At 36.6% G+C, this 20,000-nt stretch overlaps 1 protein-coding gene across 1 annotated transcript in view; it reads left to right on the top strand.

Annotated features, from left to right (window-relative positions):
- The window catches only part of LOC150093710 (centrosomal protein of 290 kDa-like), a 400,621-nt gene that overhangs the window by 284,813 nt on the left and 95,808 nt on the right, over positions 1-20,000 (top strand). Inside the window, exon 12 of the mRNA XM_090412504.1 lies at positions 13,886-14,029. Coding sequence (XP_090268630.1) covers positions 13,886-14,029 — 144 coding nt within the window. The remainder of the gene's footprint in view (positions 1-13,885; positions 14,030-20,000) is intronic.

Below are 20,000 nucleotides of genomic sequence, written 5' to 3'. Positions count from 1 at the left end.
ACCAAACTCTGCAGTCCACATTCTCTCAGCCGATCCTCATAACTATCCTTGTACAGTCCTGAAACCATCTTTGTCATCTGTCTTTGTATCCTTTCCACAGTTAATTTATCCCCTTCAAATCCCGGGGACCAAATCTGAGAACAATAGTCCAAGTGTGGTCTGATCAGAGACTTATACAACGGAATGATAACCCTCTTATCTCTGCAGGTCAGTGTCCTTCTCATAATTGCAGCAATCCTCTGTGTTACCTTCACCACCTTTGCAATATGTCCCCTAAACTTCAGGTTTCTATCAATCATCAACCCCAGATCTCATGTCTCCCCTACTTCCTCCAGTATAACTCCCCCATAGAGCATGCAGCATCCCATCGATGTTTCCCAAACCTCAAGACCTTACATTTTGCTGCATTAAACTGATACCCCCATTCATTTGCCCACATATCTAGCTTATTCAAATCCTCTTGCAGGGCTACCACATCTGCACTATTACTAATAATCCTTCCCAGCTTCGCATCATCCGCAAACAACTGAATATCCCCCTGCAATCCACTGGCTATGTCATTGATATAAAGGTTAAACAATATAGGTCCTAGTACGGAGCCCTGTGGGAACCCACTTGTAACCCTCTGCCTCCAGGAAACTGCTCCACCATACACAACTCTTCTGATACCTATCAGACAGCCAATCCTGAATCCAGTTGACCAATCTGACATCCAGACCCATGTGCTGCAACTTAAATATCAGCTTATCATGTGGCACCCTGTCAAATGCCTTCGCCAAGTCTAAGAAAATTGCAGTATATGCTTTTCCGTCATCTAATGTTCTTGTAACTTTATTATAAAAGGCTAGCATATTGCTAAAACAAGAGCGTCCTTTCACAAATCCATGTTGATTCTCACAGATAACATTACCCTCATCTTCCCAATGCTGTATACGGTCCCTCACTACTTTCTCCAAGATCTTAACAACTACTGATGACACACAGACTGGCCTATAATTAGACACTTCCAGTCTGTTACCACCCTTATGCAATGGCACTATCTTACCTTCCTTCCATTCCTTGGGCACCTTTGCCAAAGCCAGACTTTCATTGAAAAGCCACGTTAAAGGCACTGTCAATTCGCTAGCACATTCTCTCAAAACTTGTGGTGAAATACCATCCAGTCCCACAGCTTTACTGACATCCAGAGTACTCAGTATCTGAAACACACTCTCCTCCTGTACCTCCAGACCTCGTACCAGTCCTATCCCTCTAGCATTAAAACTGACTCCTCTAGGATGAAATACTCCAATAAAGTGTTCATTGAACAATTCCACTATGTCCTCTGCATCAGTCACTCTATTCCCATTTTTATCCCACAATATCATTCTTCCACAGTCATTTCTCCTCCTACTGGCCACATAGCTAAAAAATTCCCTAGGATTTTCTTTGGATCTTAGGGCCGATCTCCTCTCATATTCCAGTTTCGCTTTCCTTACCACACTAGTCACTCTTCTGGCCAGTGTCCTATATTCCTCATGCATCTCTTCACCTGTCTCCTTATATCTCTTCCATAGCCTCTTTTTCGCATGCAATTCCTGTTTAATATTGTTTGTCATCCACTTTACTCCAAATTGCATCCTCTTCTTCACTCGTGGTATACAACTTACCATTGCTGATAACAAATATTCTTTCACAATTTCCCACGCACTGGTGATATCCCGGCCTTCCAATTCCTCCCTGCATGAAACTTCCCGAAGTTAACGTCTAAGACTATTATAATCACCTGCCTTATAATTCCACATAAGTTCCTGTCTCTTTGATACTCCTGCATGTCTATTCATTTTCCAAGTCAACACCATATGGTCACTCTCTCCAACTGGTGGGAGAGACATCAACTCAGTTATTATCAACTCTTCTGATGCTATAACCAAATCCAAAACTTTTGAACCTCTTGTTCCCTCTGTTACATGTTGCCTAAGACATTTGTCCATCAAGAATTCTAGAAATTCCATTCCCCTATTGCTACATGCATCTTCCTCTCTTCAATTTATACTACTGAAGTTAAAATCTCCTATAACAATCATTCTTCTTGCACTTGCCAAACTTAGCTGTCTAAACATCTCCTGGTCCCCATCCTCTGTGCTCCTGGGTCTGTAGCAACACCCCACTAAATATCCTGTCTTACCTACCTCTACCTCACACCATATGCTCTCAAAATCATTTGTCTCACTTCCTTCCAAATTCTCCACTCTTAGAGGACATAGGTCATCACTTATCATAAGCAGTACCCCACCACCACGCTGTCCCCTTTTATCCTGACGAAAAATGCTATACCCAGCGACTTCTATTCCTGTTGTTATATCCCCTTCTGTCAACCACGTCTCAGTGATCGCAATAATTTTTAGCCAGGCTGATGCTATCTGCGCCACCAATTTCTCTCCCTTATTCCAGATACTCCTGGCATTAGTATAAAACATTAGGCACACTAATCAAGGGATTGCTGTATTGCATTGTGGTTGTGGAAGTTGAGACTGAGCAGATATTGTTAAACTGTGATAAAGGCGATTAGATAGGTCTGGTGGGGAAAATCACAACCAACACGTGACTTGGATGGGACTGGTTATAGACCTAAAGAACTGCTGGGTTCATTTACAAATGCCAGAAGTATCAGAAATAATGAGGATTAAATGGTTTCAGTGATCCAGTTTATTTGTCCCAAAATCATTGGAATTAGTGAAACATGATTGATTGAATGAAGATGATATTGTAATAGTAATAGAAATGGAAGGATACAGTATTTTTTGCAAGGATTGAAAGGGCACGAAGGGAAAAGGAGTGCTGCTGATGATAGCATGGGAATTAAGTCCACATAAGGTAGACATGAAAGGAGGAAATAGTGGCAATGGTTATGAGGCAGTCTGGTGTAATGGGGAGATTGAGAGGAAGACATTTAGTTGGATGTTACTATAGGCCTGGGAATGTGGAGGATGGTGATGAAGAAATGTATAAGCAACTTGGATTAGTGAACAAAGGCAGGGTGATTTTAATTATGGTGTTATGGATTGGAATGAAGAGATAACATTTGGGAATAATGAAAATGAATTTCTCGAGTTCTTGAGAGATAACTATGTCAGGCCTGTACATAAAGGAGGGCATTTGAGGATCGAGAGTTCTAGATCTGATCATTTCATCACAGGATGTACTTGTGAGAGGGGTTTCACACTTTCTTCCAGTTGGTGAAAGTGATCACATGTGTTGTGGCTAGTCATATGCAGACTTTTGTGAGGAAAGGATATATGTTGAATTATAAGGCTGGTGATTATGACAAGCTGAGGAGACAGCTCAGAGCTATAACATAGAATGAGGAGTTGAGTGATAAGGAAATAGATTCTGCATGGGAACTGACAAAGAAATACATAACAGCATCAATGTGTGAATGTATTCACACATTGATGCTGTTATGTATCAGTGTGTGAATACATTCACACAGTGATGCTATTATGTAATCAGTGCGTGAAGTGTATTCTGAATGCCAAAAGGCTGAATAAGGTAGTTATTAAATGGATGAATTTGGAGCTTAAGCATGAAATCTGGAAAAAAGAAAGTACTTTGGAGGAAGTGCAAGATAAATAATGGTAATAATCAGTTACATGAAGAGTATAAAGAACAAGCCAGGAGGGTGACTCAGTAAGGAAAGCAAAAGTAGAGTATGAGCAGAAATTGGCAAATCGGACAAAGAAAAACCCTATAGAGTTTTTAGATATGTGGCAAGTAGAAAGAAGAATGATCATGCCTTGAGGTAAGATGATGTTAATGGATGAAAGTGGTAGAATGTAAATGCTGCAAAAGACATTGTTGAGATATTCAGCGATCAATTTATAAGGATGTTTCAATCTGATCAGGGTGGAATCATGAGGATCTTAAGTGTAGAGTACGTAGGAGAGGATGGCTTAATTGTGAGTGAGCACGAGGTATTTCAGGAAATAAATAACCTTGATGTTATTAAGGCAATAGGATTTGATGACATATCACCACTCGTCTTAAGGGAACAATGCAGGGCAGTGGCAGTGGCATTGGCATGCCTGTTTATTAAAAGTCTTGTAACAGCACGGGTTCCAAGGTAGTGGAAGGAGGATAAAATTGTTTCACCTCATAATGGTGGCGATAAGGCTGTAGTTTCAAATTATAGTCCAATCTGTATATCTGGAGTTATGGCGAAAGTACTGTAGAGATTGGTGAGACCATAGGATACAGAAATGGGTTGATAACAGCAGCATTCTCTGTGGTTATTAGCATGGGTTTGTTAAGGAGAGATCATGTTTGGCTAGGTCATGAGCTGGATATATTCATAAATGGGCATGTAAGTTCCACTTACCTGCTAATGTTGGAAAGTGTAAGGTTTTGAGATTTGGTTAGCAATAATGGGATGCAAAGTATAAACTTGGTGGGGAAACTTTAAATGAAGCAGAGGAGATGAGAGATCTAGAAGTGATGGTGGACAAAGACGTAAAATTCAGGGGCCATATTGCACAAATTGTGAAGACGTCACATCGGATAATGGCAATGATGCGGAGGACCGTGACGTAGAAATAGATAGGTTACAATGCCATTGTATAAGGCCTTGATCATGCCTCATATGGATAATTGTGCACAGATTTTGTCACTGGGTTTTCATAGTGAGTAGGATATGTTGGAAAGCATCCAGAGAAGATTCACAAAGGTGGTCAGCAGTGTTTGGAATGTAGTATAAGGACAGATTGAGAGAAATGTAAGTTGCAGAGCTTCGTGAATAGGAGGAAGAGGGGGACATAGTAGAGACATATAAGCTAGTCAGAGGTTATCAGGTGAACACAGAAGAGATTTTTCATAGAATGGGAGAGGGGGGTAGAACAAGAAGCCATCGCTCAAAACTGTGTAAGGAAGATGTGAACAGAGAAGTGAGGAGCAAGTTCTTTGTGTGGAGAGTGTTTAATGAGTGGAATGCATTGCTTGAGTGTTTTGTGAATGTAGACATATTGAATCAGTTTGAAGCACGGTCGAATGAACATTGTGTGCAATAGTGTGTACCTCCCATGATGAGTCTCCAACTCCATGGAGGTGAGATGTTAATAATAATGATGATAATAATAATAATATGATTCTGCCTTATCGAACACACTTGTTTCCTAATCATAAAATGCAGGTACCTTTCTACAACAAGACCTATCCTTTACAAATCCATGTTGACCATAATAAATAATCCTATATCCATCAACTCCATCATGTATTCTACTCCAAACCAACCTCACCGACACCTTGACTACAACTACTGATGTAGTCTGGTCTGTGATTGGAAACTTCTTTCCTAGATTCATGCTTGTGGAGTAGTAGTATTACTTTTTTTCATTCTTTAGGAATCTTACCCATTTGCAAGGCTTTCATTATATAACCACATCAAGCACATAGCTAACCATTTTGCACATTCCTTAAAAATCTGTAATCTTTCATACAACTTTATTAACATCTAACCCAATCAACAGCTGATACACCTCTGTTTCTTTCAACTCTATAATTCTCCTAATACTTGCCTCGCTTGTACATATTCCACAGCATCATTTACACTAGTAAAAGTGCATTTATACCTATATACACTGATGAAGTGCTCATTAAATAATTCCACTATATCCTTTATAACGGTCACTCTACTATGATGACTACCTACTAGCATCAACCTACCATAATTATTTTTCTTCTTGCTTGCCATATAGTGGAAGAAGAATTCCCTTGTTTTATCATTAGCTTAACTCGTCGGTCTCCTCTCATATTCACCTTTTCTTTCTGTACCATGCTTGCCATGTTCCTAGTCTGCATTTTTTACTTCTCATGTATCTGATTGCAAACTAACTGGTTTGTACCTCCTCCATAACATTTTCTTTTCCAACACAGCTTGCTTAATTTCACGGCTCATCCATTTCACTTCTACTCTGTTTATTCACTTAACTCTTGGTATGCAGTTATACATTGCTGATGTGATATACTGCATTATGAATTCCCATACACTCAGCATATTTTCTGCACAGCTCATCAGCCCAATGTATTGATGCTAGTTGACTACAGAGTTTCTCATAATCACCCACCTTATAATTCCACACATATCCCTTTTTGGCAGTAACCTTTCTTGTTTCACCACTTTCACCAACCATTGACAGTTTTAATACCTCATTGATTACCACATCCTCTGAATATATCACCAAATCCAGTGCTCTAAAACCTCAAGTTGCTTCTGTCTCATGATGCTTAAGATAGTTATCCCTCAGTAATTCTGCAAATTCATTCCTTGTTCTCATATACTATCTTCATCTTTCAGTCTACACTCCTGTAATTACAGTATCTCGTTAGGAAACACTTTTTGCATACCAACCAATTTGCCTAAACATTTCAAAATCAGTATTTCTGCATTCCCTGACCTATAACATCATATTAGATATATTAATATGTTAATTTCATCTTCAGACCACATTGTTTTAAAATCTTCACATGTGCTACCATTTTCAACTTCCGCTCTTTGTGGAAACAATTTTTCTACAGTTATTAACAGTACCCCCCCCCCATCCTCTTTTCATCTTCTTATTCTTCCATTTCTATTCCCTACAGTGCATCATCTTCAGAACACAAAACTTCGCACAAGTTATCTTTTGTCATATTGACCTCATCAATGCAAAAAACTCTGCTCCCTTATTTCAACACTCCTTACATTTGTATACTGGTGTCTAAAAACTAAGGACGAATAACATTTCTACCTGTATATGAAAAAATTTTCATGACTACAGCCAAATCTGGACATAAATTTGTCAGCATACTAATAAATTATATTATGCAAAAAAATTGTTATAAATTTGGCTAAATTTGTAACTTTTTGGCTAAAGTTACAAATTTCCTAAAAATGTAGTTAAGGAATCAGTGTACCTTGCTTATAGAAAACTATGCAGAGAAATATTACAGTATAGAATATGTCCACCCCAAACTGCAATGCAGCTCTCACAACATCGTACCCTGTTGAGTAAGATGTCTAAAAATTATAGTTTTTCATATCTTGGGGAGTTTTACACAACCATATTTATTGAGATTGGGTTAGTTTTTCAGATTGCTGATTCTTTTTTTTTTTTTTTTTTTTTTTTTTTTTTTTTTTTTTTTTTTTTTTTTAGAAATCTCAGTAACTGAGACAATAAACCTTTGTCTTGATTATGAATGCTTCATACGCTTAAACCTTAATATAAGTAGGAGAAGATCCTTGAAGTGAATGATTGAAAAAGACTGAAATTGTTACAAAGTACTCAGCACTGCAAGTCTTTTTCAATCATTCAACCAAGTGAGCACAGATTAACATAGAAAATGCTTGTAATGAGCTAAATCTGAATAAATAATCAATAAGGTATATAATAATTGCACAGACTCAAAAAATAAAATTATTTTTGTTGTGAAGGTTGTTAACCATTTGTTGTGTGATGAGGAAAAACTGTAAACAGTTGCATTCTTTCAAAGATTTTCTTCAAATTGGTTTTAACTAACCTGACTTCCAAAACAGCATTATTATAGTGAGAATTGAGGCTTCCAGTACAGGCAACCATTGTATAACGCAGATGTTAAGTTCCATGGAAATGCTGCGTTATATAAATCGCATTATATGAGACTTAGATCACATAGAAAAAGTAGGGTTAGGTTCCGAAATCGTTTTTTTTTTTTTTTTTTTTCAAATTATATAAACAACAATGACATAGCCAACAAAAACAATACTTTTATTTAATGCAGGTAATTCATGTAAGTTAAGAAAACATAAACTATAAGACAAATACTTAGTATAAAATTATAAAAATTACAAATTGTACATAAATTTCATTGCACATAATGCATAAATGTTTTAGACTGATTAAAATAAAGTGCATATTTTAATCGTCATCACTGTCTTCAGAAATAACATTTTGTAGATGTTCTTTAAGTGGCTGGAGGTCGTCACCACTTGAAATCTCTTGGATATCATTTGTATAATTCTCATGTATGTAACTCACCAGAAAATAAACTGCTCAGCTTGAGATTAACACACTTATGATTTTAAATGAGCTTTCCTTGCAGAAAATGAAGACAATTTTCAACAATAAACACTTTATATACAGTAAACCCTAGATGGCGAACCTATGGCACGTCTGAGAATTTTGCTGGCATGCCAACGATTTACAGGTGATATCCTTTTATACACTTATAAGTTATTCAAGTTTTTTTTTTTAATTGTTGCAATACGTACAAGCTGAATTTTGTTTTACACAAGACAGCAGCTATAAAGATGTGCATATGATTGGTGCGGTATTAACAAAAAAACGCATGACCCAAAGACAAAAGCAACCGGCAAGTGTTGAGTTGAAATGCTAATTCTCTTCAGTCGAATTCCATAACATCTGAAACTGTCATAACATTCACTATTAGTTTTAACACATTCACAACAGGGTGTCATTTATCGTTCCGATGGAACTTCTCATTACTGACTGGCTCAACCCACACAAACGTTTCAACCCTTGGTTGAATTTTAGCTTCTTGTTTGCGTTTGAGGTGGCAGGCGAACTCACTCATTCATTATATGGCATGTTTCAATTATTGGTAGTCTTTTATTTTAAGTTAGCTTTTGTGATCTGTAATAATGACATCTAGAATTTCAAATGCAATAAAACAAACACTTATTTCATAATTGAAAAATTGGACAATAGTTGTTAGTTAGATATTTTCAGTGCAACATATGGTTTTTGCTTAAGTCTATACAGCATAGTTTCTGTGAGAGGGGAGATGTGATTTATTACTTAGCACCATTTTTATTCCATCTGTCTCTAATTGCACTATTTGTTGAGAATGAGACAGACTGCAAAAGCCTCTGTAACAGTACCTTATTTAGTGATGCAATAAAACTAAATTTGATACTTATAACCACTTGCGTGATACGGGCAGACTCAAATTTAACGAAGATAAAATTTGATTTTTAAGTCTCGCGGTGAAAAATATGAAAAAATAAATAAAGCATTACTAGAAATTGTAGACCGCGTTATATTGAAACCACGTTGAACAAGGGATGCTACAATTTGTAGACTGCATTGTATAAGTACTACGTTATACAAGGGTTACCTGTATTTTCTTTTAGTTATGATCATACAGAATGTTCACCACAAGAAAGAAAATAAATAATAATAAATAAACATTCTTTTCTAAGAGTTGCATTTTATTATTATACTTCTGAAAACATGGAGTCTGAAACTCGTGGGAGACCTAGCCTAACTATTATACTTACAAAACCTATCACAACTCTCCCCAAAGTCATTTACTGTCATGGAACTCACAACTAATTCTGGCAATTCATTCCACTCATTCACCACTCTTCATGCAAAAAAAAAATCTAGTCCACACACTCCTACCAGCCACTCTCTTATACAACTTCCATGGATGACCCTTAGTTCTCTGTTTGTCACGTATTGAAAAATTTCCTTTGCATCAGTTTTATGAAACCCCTTTAATATCTTAAAAGTTTCTATTGTGTCTCCTCTGTTTTTTTCCACCTACCAATTAAACTTTGCAAACCACACACCTTCAGCTTATCATCATAGAGAGTATTCCATAGATCTGTAACTAGCTTAGTCACTTGTCTGAATCTTCTCTATTACCTCCTAGTCCCCAAGAAATCCTGGTAGCCAAATCAATGTGCATGGCAGAGAAGATATAGCCAAATCATTGCCTTATAAAGAGGGATAATTACTTCCATATCTTTACTTGTTAACGTGTCAGCATCCAAGTAATCCTTTGATCTATTTTACCAACTTTTGCAGTATGCCCTCTGAACTTCAAATTTTTGTCCACCATTATCTGCAAGTCTCATCAATTTCCTGCAATCCAATACCATGAATATCATATGTTGTATGCAACCTTTTCAACCCAAAGTGTATAACCTTACATTTTGCAACATTAAATTGACAATCATTATCCTTGGCCCACAATGCCAATTTATTTAAATCATCCTGCAGGATATCTACATCACCTTTATCAACTATGTTCTCCCCAGGTCAGCATCATAAGCAAAGCTGAATATCTCTTTTTAAATTTTTCCTTATATCGTTGATATAAAAATTGAAGAGTAGTGGCCCTAGTATAGAACCCTGAGGTACTCCACTAGTCAGACTCATTCTCTTGGACTTCACTCCACCATATACTACTCTCTGGTGTCTGTCTGTCAGCTCCCTCCCCCCTTCCATACTACTAACTTCATATCCATTCCCATTTACTCCAACTTTTGTAATAGTTTTCCATGTGGTATTCTGGCAGCTACCTTTGCAAAGTCCAGCAGGATCATGGTGTAGTCATTTCCTTTAACTAGTTCTGCTGTCACTTTTATAAAATATGAATAACTTACTAAACCAGGGCCTACCCTTTACAGAGCTATGCTGACCACTATAGAGTATTTCATCCCTATCCACCCACTGTTGAATTTTACTTTTCATGAACTATTCCAATACTTTAACAACCTCTCCTGATATATTAATTTATGGAATGGAATTTCCGCTTCCTTGGAAACCTGTCAGAGCTGAGACTTAGATTGAACAACTTCATCAGAGGGAATGCCAATTTTCTTTCACATTCACATAGCACATGGACTGACATGCCATCCAGTCCTGCTGCTATGTTCACATTGATATTTTTCAATATGTTGAATTCCTCCTGTTCAGGTAATTATTCCTTAGCAACTGTATAAATTCTACTTCTATCCTTCCATGTCCGCCAAACAATCTGTGTCCCCAAAGTTAGTCTCCCATAATAATTTTTTGGCCTAGACTCATTGTGCTGATCTGCCGATACGTGACAGCAACCAGCAATATATTGTCTTGGCCTCTATCTCACACCAGCAGCCTGAAATGAACGTCAATCTTCCTTAGACCTAAAATCCTCTTTAACTTCCAATTTAGTTTATTGTAATTCTTCAGCTATCATCAGCAATACACCACCTCCTGTCCTGTTCCCTCTATTTTCCCTGAAAATGCAGTAATCTTACATTCTATCCCAATAACTATATCATTTTCTATCAACTAGGTCTGACCAATGCCAAAAGCTCCTCTCCCTTATTCCTGATACTTCTTACATTCATGTATATGCATTTCAGCATCCCCTTGTACCCACAGTTACCTTTATGTATTACCAGCCCATTCGAATCAGAAACCTGTGAATTCACATTCAGCATTGCATAATTGCAGCATTGCCGGCCTTAGGTTGGCCAAGTGATTAGCTTATCTGCTCTCCAGCCAAAAGGCTGTTGGTTCGAATCCTGCCGTGGGCATGGATGTTTGTGATTGTCTGTGAAAATACTAGTGGTGATAGTTGGCGGTAGATGGCATTGGTGTAGATGATGAAGATAGTTGCGCTTACTGGAGTTGTAGAGTAAGTAACCTCCCTCGATGAGTCTTTGTACTCCCTTGAGGTGTAACATAATAATAATAATTTCTACATAATCATTTTGATTGCATCTCCCCTATTATGTCTAGATTCCCTGGTTTTGCACTTTCGAACATCTAACTCCAATCATTTAAATGTAGTCCATCAGTCACATATATGTTCTTTTGTCAATCAAATTCACTTCAGCCATCAATAAACAGCATATTATTCCTCCTGCACAGTCTTCTCATTGACTTATTAGCAATCATGGCTGTTCTTCTCAACTCTGTCCTATCATACCAAGGCAGTAGACTCCCAGATTTTACTTCCTTACTCTTTATTTCTACTCTTTCAACAACTCTTTCATATCTTCTCTCATTGCATATTTCTCCCCTTTCAAATCATTTATTTGTTCCTGCCATAATAACCTCACAAATATATAATAACCTCACTAATAACGTCACAAATCCTTGATTTTTGCACCTGGGAAATGTGGTTTTGTCACTTGTTCATTAAGTATACTTCTTATCATTGAATCCCCATATAATACCTTCTCCTTATTTCCAGTTTCTCACACTTTCATACTTTCTGAATTCGTTTTTTCATTCATTCTCCCACCTTCTCTACCATACAACAATCATTTCTCCATTTGCTCTAACTCCAATTTTATTCCAGTACAGGATGCAACATAAGCGTGCTAATTCACTCCTTACTGTCACTTAATCGGCCACATTACTTTGTCAGTATTTTAATTCTCTCATTCTGTTCACTATCATTCACTACTTCTGCATTCTCGAAAACATTTTCACTATATTTTCTTACATCGTTAATATTTGTCCCTTCATTTTGCTAGTTTCTGTATTGACTCGCATTTCTTGCACTGGCATACGAAACATTACGACAAACTCTCTCTCTTTTCTCACTTTCATACTGCAACCTGTTCACTCGTAGCAATGAATACATAGAGTATATGCTACATCGTAAAAAAATCCTTCATGCTATGCTCAGTGAACAAGAATGCCTTGACCACTTTCCTTGTTTGCATCAATACCATGTATAAAAATGCTTTCTAAACGATATCTCGTAATAAATTTCACAAACAAATACACACACTCAAGTTTATAGTCTAAAATAAGTAAGATATAACCAAAAAGAATTACTAATATTCACTTAAATAAAAGACTTATCTATAAAAAATGTGCTATACCGCTTCTGCTCTGTGCTGTGCTCATTATGTTTCAAATATAAATTTGATATTACCACCAAAAATGTGACCAACCAGTTGATTGATCATATCTTTTGATCACAATGAAATAATCCAAAAGAAATCTATTCCTTTAGAAAGCATTCTTACCAACAATTATTACTTAGATTTAATGAACAATTTGTTGGTAAGATGTAAGTGTGTGTGTGTGTGTGTGTGTGTGTGTGTGGATTTGGAACCATCCTGTTGTCAGCTATTGCATAATGCTGTATCTGCTCACACAATGATCAGCATGCATATGCTTCTGGCTTAGAAATAGATTGGCATTCAACTACCCTCTTCTCTCCCTGACTTGGATCAGCCCTAGAAAATTTTTTTTCTTTTAACCAAGTTGAGATTGAAAGGACATCAGTTTGGCACTGTTTATGGCATTTTTGTGAATGTGAGAGCTGAACCAAAAAGCATTATTGGCAGTCAAGTTTCTAAATTTTTCCTAAGCTCATATGAATGCCATAAACAAGTATTTTTGGTCCCTGGGAACTGTTTTGAGGGGGATGAGTAAGAAAATATTTTTCTTATCCATATTTTGGCTTATTTTTATTCATTCTCAACACTCCCCCACTCCACATACTGTATGTTATTTTCATTATATTTATATATTATTATTATTATTATTACATGACACCTCCAGGGAGTCCAAAGACTCATCGAAGAAAAGCACCTATTCTACAGCTCTCTGTCTCTACCACTCAATCCACCAACTACAACCAATTGCAACTACACCAATGCCATCTACTGCCCACCGCCACTAGTATTTCCACAGATAATCACAAACATCCATGCTGACAGCAGGATTCAAACCTGCAGCCTTTTGGCTGGAGAGCAAATATGCTAACCAGTCAGTCAACCAGGCTGGCATAACTGCATATTTTTAGATATCTTATTAGTTATTATTTAGCATGTGATGATAAAGCTGATGGTTGTTGTGTTGTAATTTTTCTCTGTAAATTGTGTTGTACATTCTCTGGACAATTTGCCTGTATCTTATTTAACTTAAAAGATACCTGACTAGTTTGCTGCCCATTCCTTAATGAAAACTCTTATGATCAGCCACATGAAAGCCATCAATAAATTTTGCAGTAGTAGATTTTTTTTAGATTAGTAGTAGAACATTTAGTAGATTTTTAGAATGTATACAGCAAATTTATCTAGTTAATTTTCAAAAAATCACCATCAAGAGATTTTAAGCTCTTTGATTACTTACAGATTACCAGATATGAAAAAGAGAAAGTTATCTTAGAAAATAAAATAAAAAACTTAGCAGAGCATGCATCACATGTTACTGAAGATGCTGTCTCAGAGAGTTCACTGTATGAATTAAAAAAGAAAAATTTTGATTTACAAGAAGAGGTAAGTTAAATTTTAATTTAATATGCATGGTGGTGTTTTCGAACTGTACTGACATGTTTTAAATTTTTAGTGTAACTCTTTTTTCTCCTTATAAATAGTGCTTCATTTATTCTGGACTGAATATAAGTGTTGTTTATTATTTTAACGGTATAATAGAACACAGAAAGTAAGTAAATAATTAATTTATTAACTTGATGCTGATATTTCGCTGGTGTTATAACCAGCATCTTCAGAGCACAAAAACACTGTTTGTCACAATATGCGAGACTAAAACAACATGGTGTACTTAAACAAAATTGTAGCAGCAATACAAAGACTAGAGTCCTGATTTTGGCGCCCTCTATCTGGGGAAAAAAAAAAAATTGTCCACATGAATATAAGTGTTTTCAGTGGTATTTGTTTAATTTTTGTTGGTTGTTGCTGCTCTTGTTTCCCATTGGTGTTAGATATTCTGAGCATGGCATTGATGAGAAAGTGCATGGTAGTGGTGAAGAAAGTTTCAACTTGAAAATTGTTTTGCCTTGGATTTTTCTCAGAATACAATACATAAATTGCTATATGTATGCATCAAAAGTAGACTGTTTAAGGTACATGAAAAAAAAAAAAAAAGGCAAGTGTTAATGTGTGTGAAATTTTGGTTAATTTGAATTTACTCTCAAATAAGTGTGATGATAGTCTAGAGTGCTCCAACAAGGAGAATAGTTATGGAATTCTCAGAGAATAGATAAAAGGACTGGAAATGATAGCAATAGGAATGGAAGAGCATAGGCAACAGTCGATGAAAATGAAGTGACATTTACATTAGTCAACCTCGTTTAAGCAAAAAACTGGCTGATATGAATGAAGAGGAGGAAGATAGTCCTCCACTTCCAACAATATATCCCCACTAAATTCTACATCTCATCTTTGTTTTCCAAATTTTAAAACCTTACATTTTGCAACATTGAACTAGCATCCCCACTCCCGTGCCTATTCACTCAGTCTATTAAAGTTGTCTTGTAAGGCCAAAACATCTGCTTTACTCATAGTTCATCCCAACTTTGCATCATCTGCAAACAACTGTATATCCCCATTCAAATCTTCTCCAATATCACTAACATATACAGGTTAAACAGCAATTGCCCTAAAACAGATCCCTGAGACACACACTACTGGTAACTATCTTCTTGTGGGATATTGCCTCCCCATACACAACTTGTTGATACCTATTAGATAGCCAGCATCCAATCCAATACACTAATCTAATATCCAACCCCATCCGCTCTAGTTTGACTATCAACTTATCATGCAGTAATCTATCAAAAACCTTTGCAAAGTTTAACTATACTGCTATGTATCCATTTCCCACATCAAATGCCTGTCACTTTATTGTAATAAGTAAGTAAATTACTAAAACATTACCTCCCATTAGCAAATCCATGCTGTCTATCTAAGATAATACCATTGCTTTCAATCCAATTCTGGATCTGGATTCTCACCAGTCTTTCCAGCACTTCAACCACAACAACTGACACACACGTTGGCCGATAATTTGATACTTGAATTCTGTCATCTCCTTTATGAAGTGGCACAATATTGCCATTCTTCCACTCCTTTGTAACTTAACCCAATGTACCATTCATATTAAATATGTCATGGTAGATGTGAACTCCCTGACACATTCCTTCAAAATATGCAGTGATATATCATCAAGTCCCACAGCCTTATTAATATCAAGTTTGCTTAATTCCCTCTGTATCTCTTCCTCATCCACTGCTATCAAACTTTCCCTAATATCATATTACAAAGATGAAAGACCTTTATGAACTGGTCTTTAAATACTTGAACTTACCTTTGCGGCAGTTGTCCTTATATCATTTTCTCCAATCAATGGCATGCTTTTATAACCATTCTTATTTTTGCTGGCCACATGTTGAAAGAACTCTCTAAGATTTTTTTTTTTTTTTTTGGCTTCATTAGCTAACTGCTGCTTATACTGAACTTTTGCTATCTTTACCAACTGAGTCACCCTCCTTACCTGATCTTTGTATTCCTCGTGGAATTGATTATTAAAACTTCTCTTATGTTGCCTCCATAATGCCATTTTTTTCTGTATTGCATACTTAATCTCTTCGTTTATGTAGTTCACATCTAACTTATTTAACCTTCTGACCTGTGGAATATATTCAGACATTGCTTCTAATAGATAGTCCTTGAATATCATCTAAGCATCACTGATCTCCTTTTCACCCAACTCTTCATTCCATGCTACAGTTGCAAGCTGTGTCCTGAGCTTCTCATAATCACCAGCCTTGTAGTTCCACATATATCCTTTCCTCACAGAAGTCCTCACATGACTGGCAACCACTTCATGGTCACTCACACCAACTGGAAGGAGATTTGATACCTTATTTATAATAGTGTCCTCTAATGAGATGATCAAATCTAAGAGCTTCAATCCTCATGTGCTCTCTGTTACATAGTGCCTGAGGTAATTTTCCCTCAAAAACTCAAAAAAGTCATTTTCTTTACTTCCAATTTCTATTTCGTCATTCCAATCTATATTGTCATAATTAAAATTATCCATAATGATTAACCTTTTCCCATTTGCTTGGCTAATTTGCTTTTACATTTCCTGTTCACTACCCTTTATATTATCAGGTTTATATCGACATCCAACAAAGTATTTCATTCTGCTCACCTTTATCTCACACACCCTACTTCCTCAAAACCACTACCACTGTTTCCCCCTTACGTCTCTACCATGTATGGACACAGCTTTTTTTCTATCATCAATAGCACTCCACCTCTCTTTTTACCCTTTCTGTCTTCACATCCATCTCTATCCCTATCCAAGATATTTGTCACCTTGTTATAGTACATAAGTAAGTTAATGAAACATGATCTACCCTTAACAAACCCATGCTGATAACCACAGAGAATATTACTGTTATCAACCCATTTCTGTATCCTACTTCTGACCAATCTCTTCAGTACCTTCACCATAACTCCAGATATACAGACCGGCCTATAATCTGAAGCTACAGCCCTATCACCAGCTTTATGCAGTGGAACAATTTTACCCTCCTTCCACTCCCTTGGAACCTGTGCTTTTGTAAGACTTTTATTAAACAGGCATGCCAATTGGTATGAAAATCAGCAATAAAAGACAAAGGCAATGAAAATAGGCAGAAACAGTGAAACAGCCACTGTGTCCTGAATGGAACCATTTCAGCTATTTAGGCACAATTTTTAGTGAAGATGATAAATTAAATATGGAAATAGGCAACAGAATTAGTAAAGCTGGTATGGTAGGAAGTCAACTGAATAAATTTATATGGAATAAGAGAGAAATTATTCAAAACACTAAATTAGCTGTATGCAAGACAGTATTCAAACTAATTTTAACTTATGGATCTGAGAGCTGGGTTAGAAATGGGACACTTGACCAAAGACTAGAGATTACAGATATGTGAGTCCTGAGAAAGATTAGGGATATGAACAGATGGCATCAATATCATATTAAAAATGTGGACATTAGGAATGAACTTAACATTGTTCGCATCCAGGAATGTGTTAGCAAAGCTAATCTCAAATGGTGTTGTCACTTAAACAGAATGGGAGAGGAATGAGTAGCAAAACAAGTGTTCTCTGCCTGCTTGGCAGGAATAAGTCCCACAGGAAGACCAAGATGTAAGTGGATTGATACAGTAAAAAGTGCCTTAGAAGACAGAAATATAAGATCTGATAATGTTGGAGTCTTGATAGGTAACGAATTGAATTTGGAGGAAAATTGTAGATAGGAAGAAGTTATTAATGATGTAAATCTTTCATGTAGTATTATCATATCCTGTGCAACCCTTGAAGGTACATCAGGAATTTGATGATGATATGCCAGTATTGTGGTTGCCTTTTTAACCACAACATCCAGACTAGTATCTAGGTCGTCTGCAGATGATTTGATGTTTGCACATCACCTGAATGGTGTAACTTAGGGAGTGGTCCCATAGTCTCAGTGGCTGTCTTAATGCACCTCTTCCTGTGGTTCATCAAAATAAAGACCAGATATTCTGCTCAAGACCAAAGAACATTTTCAAAGCATTTCTAGCTTCAAATAACTAGAATGCTGGTCTTGCATCAGGCAGTGAATATCATGTACTATCTGAAATGAGATTCTAGTTGGTTGATTGGAGATACTATCAATAAATTAAAGATGTCAAGAACTTATATCCTTGGTTTCATCCTTTATCCAAGTGTAAGCAAACAAAGTTTGCTCATGAAGTAACTTCACGACTTGGTTACTTGTATATAGAGGCTGATGACTTCACATCAATTGCCTTAGTATCCAATAATGCAATGCACATATCTACAGACATGTATAATGCTATGCATTATGGGATGAGCCAATACACAGATGATAATAAAATTAGTTTAATCCTTTATCCAAGTGTGAGCAAACAAAGTTTGCACCTGAAAGTATCTTCAGGACTGGGGTAAGGTGGTACAACACCAGGGCAACTCGTTGCAAAGGTGGAGCAAGCTACCAACACTCCTATCTCAGTATCTCCCATAATGCAAAACACATCTCCTTGCGGATATGTCTAATGTTGTGCATTAAGGGTGGCCCTTCCCTTAATGCATAACATTAGACATATCCGCAAGGAGATGTGTTTTGCATTATGGGAGATACTGAGATAGGAATGTTGGTATCTTGCTCCACCTTTGCAACGAGTTGTCCTGGTGTTGTACCACCTTACCCCAGTCCTGAAGATACTTTCAGGTGCAAACTTTGTTTGCTCACACTTGGATAAAGGATTAAACTAATTTTATTATACTCTAACCAAGTGAAAAATAAACTTTCAACAATACACAGATGATTAATTAATTTATCTCATCAGTGGGAGCCAGACCCAGAAGAGATACCAAGGTTGAAGTAATGCAGAAGTCATATTTCAGTATACAAGTAGTCAAAAGCTGTCACACCTTATTACTAAAATACTCTAGATCAGAGATAGATGTTGAAAGATTTTCCACTTGGTTATACTATATATCAAAGATATTGAGAAGTTATATTCTTGGTTTCATGTTTCATCCTTTTATCCAAGTGTAACCTAGGTATCACTTCTGGGTTTGACTCCCACTGGTGAGAACTCAATTAAGTTTGAAACTGGTCTTCATAGTGGCCTTTCCCATAATACATGTCTGTAAGGATATGTGTTGCATTATGGGATACTAAGACAATTAATATGAAATCATCAGCCTCTGTATACAAGTAGCCCAGTTGTGAGGTTACTTCACGGATAAACTTTGTTTGTTTACACTTGGATAAAGGATGAAACCAAGAATATAACTCCTTGCTATTTTTAATTTATATACCAACTAGAAAAACTTTCAATGAGATACGATGCACTTGTCTCACTTGCCTTCTGATCATTATCTCCTACATTATACTTCTTTCAGATTTTATTATTATTATTACTACTTGACACTTCCAGGGAGTCCAGGGACTCATCATGAGAGGGCAATTCACTCTACTTCACTAAATACATTTCACCCTCTCCACTAACTATACTTAATTCTCCTACTACTACACCACTATCATCACAAGCAACAGTATTTTTTGTCTGTAAATTGTGTGTGTTCTGAAGACTAATTTACCTGTATGCAGGATGAAAAACCCAAGTTTCTGAGAGAAAAAACTCTGCTACCTTCATATGAGATCGGCTAACTCACCTTCAGTTTAAAAAATCCATATATAAGGATTCCTCTAGTCAGGATGAGAATCAAACTCAGGTCTTTTCCAATTGAAGGGCGCAATGTTCTGTTGTTTTTCCATTTGCATTACGGAGGCACTAAATCTCCAAATTGTTTGCTTAGTTTCACTACTTATCTAACTTACTTTGATAGACAGTAGCTAACACACATTCACACTAGGCATGACACAAATTGTGTCATTCAGTACTCACCCACAAGTGTAATGTGACAAATCAAC

This window comes from Typopeltis vanoorti, chromosome 23 (genome assembly GCF_054136105.1).
Source record: "Typopeltis vanoorti isolate ZY-2024b chromosome 23, IOZ_Tvanoo_1.0, whole genome shotgun sequence".
Lineage (NCBI taxonomy): Eukaryota > Metazoa > Arthropoda > Arachnida > Uropygi > Thelyphonidae > Typopeltis > Typopeltis vanoorti.
Note: the sequence above shows the minus strand (reverse complement) of the source record. Positions and strands in the feature narration are given on the sequence as shown.